At 48.2% G+C, this 4,665-nt stretch overlaps 2 protein-coding genes across 2 annotated transcripts; both read right to left on the bottom strand.

Annotated features, from left to right (window-relative positions):
* Positions 1-284: 284 nt before the first annotated feature.
* On the bottom strand, positions 285-937 carry NECHADRAFT_88878 (uncharacterized protein; the record flags this gene model as incomplete). The annotated part of the gene is made up of 2 exons (XM_003040405.1): positions 285-764; positions 827-937. The coding sequence occupies 2 exons, from the start codon at positions 935-937 to the stop codon at positions 285-287; spliced, it is 591 nt and encodes a 196-aa protein (XP_003040451.1).
* A 2,549-nt stretch (positions 938-3,486) lies between these two features.
* NECHADRAFT_88877 (uncharacterized protein) lies at positions 3,487-4,603 on the bottom strand (the record flags this gene model as incomplete). The annotated part of the gene is made up of 2 exons (XM_003040404.1): positions 3,487-3,803; positions 4,152-4,603. Coding segments are annotated over 2 exons (768 nt in total), but the record flags the coding sequence as incomplete, so codon positions are not given.
* Positions 4,604-4,665: the final 62 nt, after the last annotated feature.

Here is a 4,665-nt window from a genome sequence, read left to right as displayed (position 1 = left end):
GACTCTGCCTCTATGTAACAATCCATTACTCTTATATAGGGCGGGTAGGGTAAGAATTAATAATTTTAGATACCGCGCCTAAAACCTTCTTTCTCAAGTCATTCTACTAGCCTATTCTCCACATCGGGGTTAGATGCATCCTCCTTCAATATAAACGGCACCGTAAATTCTTCGATTAAGTTATAGAGCGCATCAACGTCTTTAATCTATAGATCCCGCTTAGACCTGCGGACAAAAAGGGTGCTACTAAGACATAGATAACGCCGGTAACTTAGCAAACGAACCTATTCCCCGTTCTTAATAGATATTATCGTTAGGAGGAGCTCGGCTAGAGGGTTCTTTAGGTTATTAGACGGCGGGCCATTATCCTCTTTGCAAAGGCCACCATTATATGCCTTTGCAACTAGTTCTAGGCCAAAGAGTAAAGGGATATCGCATGGATCGTCGCCCTCGAGGTTGAACAGAGGGTGCGTCTTAGGCATAGCCACCTCGACTATCTGTGGCTCGTGCCGAGTGGCCTGGTCACGGCGGTAGTTGATTCGGACACCAATGACCTTTGAGGACCTATCGGCTAGCACGCGCTTAGATAGATGGTCGTGTTGACTAGGTTCGTCGATTATGCTGCCGATCGTATCTCTGTAGTAACCTAGGTAGTCGATGGCATCACGGTAGGCAGTGAGGGTGATATCGGTGGAATAGCGTGGTTCAAAGTCGGTGCCCGCTCTTATGACTGCAATAACTAGGCCTTTCCAGATAAACTCGCCCTAAGTATCGCCTACTAGGGTTAGGATTATACTATGGATGGCTTGATTAGTTATGATGTTACGGGGAGGGACGTCTGGATCCAGGAACCATATGTGTAGGGTGTCCTGGTTGTTTTCTCTCCCACGAAGGATATTGCGCCTGACTTGGCGTAGGCCACGACCGATGTAGTCATTGCCGGGGATGTGTAAGAGGTGGTTGAGAACTGGGTGGAAGTAGTCCCTAACCTCGTATTCGTCCTTTTTGGAATCCACCTAGACGAGGGACGGCCGCTTCTTAGTTATGGGAAAGAGAATGGCGAGGTAGTGGTTGGGGGAAGGGCGAGTGGCAAAGTTATGTTGAGCATATGCGGCGAACTTGCGGCAAAGAAGCCGATGGGTTCGCTAGTCGGTTTGCTGATACTCTAGAGAGTAGTAGGCGGCTGAAAGGCAAATGGCATAGCGGCGAGTATTAGGGGAAGCGCAGATTGTGCAAAGAACGGGAGGAACTATTTTGGACGAAAGAGACGGTCGATTAAGGCCGTTAGTATAGGTCGGGAAAAGGCAGAAGTTTGTTTGGTGAGAGGGTTGGGTGGATGTTAGTTTACTTATGTGAGGTTAGATTTTCAGGGGGTTAGTGGGCGGTGGCTTGAACTTACCGGGATTTCCGTTGGCAGGAAGGGGGGATTAAAACGGAATCAAATGCGGGCGGCAGCTAGAGCTGGAGTTAGTAATTCCCCCCCACTAATATGCCGTGTTCTGGTAAGAAGAGCCGAAACATGAGATGCGATAATGGCCGAATTCTATCGCCAATCCTTAATGATGGTATATGAATTGAATGATTGGCGATAAATAGCCGGTCGTGGTAAGCGTAGCCAGTAGTCGAGACCGGGGGATTGATGAGCTGGTGGAAATTTTAGAGTGCTGGTGGATTTGGTGACGGCAGGGGGTTGGGGAGCAGGGGGTAAGAATAGGGGTTTGGCGGGAGATAAAGCTGGAGTGGCCCCCTAGATTTTAGGGGCAGTAATTTCTCTACTTTCAAAGTACGTAGCGCTGAATTGGGGCGACGATAGGCGACGATAGGCGACGACCAATGACCAATAACCGGCTCCGACGATAGACGACGAACAATCAATATATCCGATAATAACGATAATGATAGCTCTGACGACGATTTAATCGATTTGATAGCGATGAATAAATAAATAAATGAATGAATTTAGAAGGAAGGTGCCGATATTGTAGAATCTAAGTAGATGAGCGAGAGGGGGAGAGAGTAGGAAAGAAGTCTGTTTTGGGACTCTTTTTATAGGGTGACTGGAAATGTCATGTGGGTCGCCGTCTGGTCGTTTCTTTGCTTTATCTGCCGATAGCTTCTGGGTTGGTCCCTCTTAGCCTTTCTTTCTCTCCTTATCTGCTGGGTCTACTTTCTAGCTCTCTGTGTTGGTTTCTTCCATTACTGGCTAGTTTAGTGGGCTGGCTAGGTGGGGAGGTTTTCTGGTCCTACGTCTGTGTCGGCTCGTTGGGTCTTTCTCTTTATATATTTCCTTTGGCTCTCGAAGCTAGTGGTGGGACGAAAGGGAGAGGTGTTAGGGCTAGGTACGTTATGGAGGCGAGTTAGAAGGGTAGGAGTTAGGTTAAGAAGGGTATGGAGGGTTGGGCTTTTTAAGGTAACCGAGTAGTTACTATCACGGTTTCCGGTTACGGTTTCCGGTTCTAGGTTCTAGATAGAGTTTTCAGGCTACTATTTCTGGTTCCTGGGTCTGGATAGAGTTTTCCGGTTCCTGGTTCCGGATAGAGTTTGCCGGTTTCTGGTTCTTGGCTCCGGTTAGAGTTTCCCGGCTATGGTTTCTGGTTGGTGGTTGGTAGTGGTTGTTTTCCGGTTGCCGTTTCTGGTTCTTAGTTCCTGGTTCCTGGTTCCTAGTTTCCGGTTAAGTTTTTTGCTTGGCACGGTTTGCTGCCTGGTCGGTTTTTGTTTTGTCCTGGCGCGTTTGTAGGGGGGTTCCCAGGGCCTAGGTGGCGGTTAAGGGTTTGGTTGGTTGGTTTCTTGGACTTGCCCTAAGCCAACCCTTGACGGTTACCCCGTAACCCTAAGCCAACCCTTGGCCGTTACCCGTAACCCTAACCCGAACCTAAACCTAAGGTTTTCGTTTGACTTGGGAAGTTGAGAGGGTTGCGGGTGGTTGTGAGGGTTGGTTTGAGGGGACCAAGGTGTTGTTTACTGGTAACCCTAACCCTAAGGTGAGGGTTGGGAAGGACTAACCTCTGACGTCCGGGGAGGGTGACGCGGAGCGTTGTTGGAGGTAGAAGGGGTAGAAAAGGGAGGTGGTAGTGGAGGTGCTGGCAGGACACAGTGTGAACACAGTCCTAACCCTAACCCTCGCACTGTCCCCCAGGGTGGGGTTAGAACAGAGTAACTATTAACTATCTAAGCTATTTTGCCCTAGGGGTTTCTTCTAGCTAAGATATAGCTTATAGATAAAAGAGGGGAGATTTTTCTAAGAAATAATAAAAGAAAAAGCATAAGAGATATAACTAGGAAAGAGGTATAGCTAAGAGAGAGATATAGCTAGGAAAAAGAGATATAACTAAAAGAGAGAGGTATAGCTAGGAAATAGAGATATAACTAAAAGAGAGAAGTATAGCTAGGAAATAGAGATATAACTAAAAGAGAGAGGTATAGCTAATAAGAAAAAGGCAAAGAGATAAGAGATAAGAGATAAAAGGTAAAGGATAAAGAAAAGCCTTAAGAAGCCCTAGGGGTATTCCAGATCGACCTAGCTAGGTTACTAGGGGTATCTCGGGCTATAGAAGCCGCAGAGGTCGCCCTAGTCCTCATCAGGGCAAGGCTAATAGAGGAATCTAGCTGGTTAGCCGCAAGGGGGCCAATAAGGTCCTGGAGCTTCTGATAGGTCTTAGCTGTCTCTAGGTCCATAAGGCCGCCTGCTGAGATAATAAGAGGCTGAAAAAAGGCCCCGAGAGACCTATATTTTCTGCGTTTTTCTTCGGCAGCCTCTCTTAAGGTGCTATAAGGGTCTTCTTTAGCAGAATCCTTTGAAATAGCTACGATTTGAATATCATAGTAATAGCAGCTATTTCCTAGGTTAACTACAAAGTCGGCCCTTAGGCTACCTTCTGGGTGGACTAGGGGTTCTTTTTCGACCTCTAGGGTAGGCTGGCTACTTAGGGCTCTCACAAAGGCCCTAGTTATAGCGTCATGCCTTGCAATCCACCTTCTATTAGCACCCTTGCAGGTATCCTGATGGCCTAAGGCAGCTATAGCTCCACAAGAGCTACAGGGTAAGCTGATAGGCTTGATTGGGTAGAAAAGCCGGCTTCGGAGGGCTTCAGTGACCTCAGAGTCTGTAAAAGATAGGGCTTTTTGGGTAGGTAAGACTCCGAGCCACTTACGGCCGAGATAGCTAGCATTTTCTAGCCTAGCATGCCTATAGCTAGCGGGGAGGTCCTCTAAGAAGCCTGCTAGCCTAGCCTTATTAGCTTCCTTTAGCACCTGTTGGGCTGTTTTCCCTAGTCTAGGCTGGCCTTGGTTAGGCTGGCTTTGGTCTAGGGTAGGCTGGGCTAGGGGCTTCCGGATGAGGCCTAGGGTAGGCTGCGAGGCCTCCCTAGCTGCTAGGAATAGCTCGTGGGCTAGGTCCTTGTGTAAGGGTATTCCTAGGCCTCCCTCTCTGACTGGAAGGGCTATAAGGCTTGAATTAGGCTCTTTAGGGCTCTCACTAGGGCTTCTAGCCACTAGGGCTATAATAGCCTCTCTTATAAGGGTATTAGCCTCTTCCCAAAGGTCTTTTAGCCCGGTTGGGTCTAGCTGCCTCTGGAGGTGCCTTAGAAGAAGCTGGATACTGCCTCTAAGAAGAAGCAAAGAGTGCTGCTTTGGAAGGTCTTGCAGGGCCTCTAGGGCTTCCTGTAG

This window comes from Fusarium vanettenii, assembly GCF_000151355.1.
Source record: "Fusarium vanettenii 77-13-4 unplaced genomic scaffold NECHAsca_67_unmapped, whole genome shotgun sequence".
Lineage (NCBI taxonomy): Eukaryota > Fungi > Ascomycota > Sordariomycetes > Hypocreales > Nectriaceae > Fusarium > Fusarium vanettenii.
This window is presented reverse-complemented; position numbering and strand designations above follow the sequence as displayed.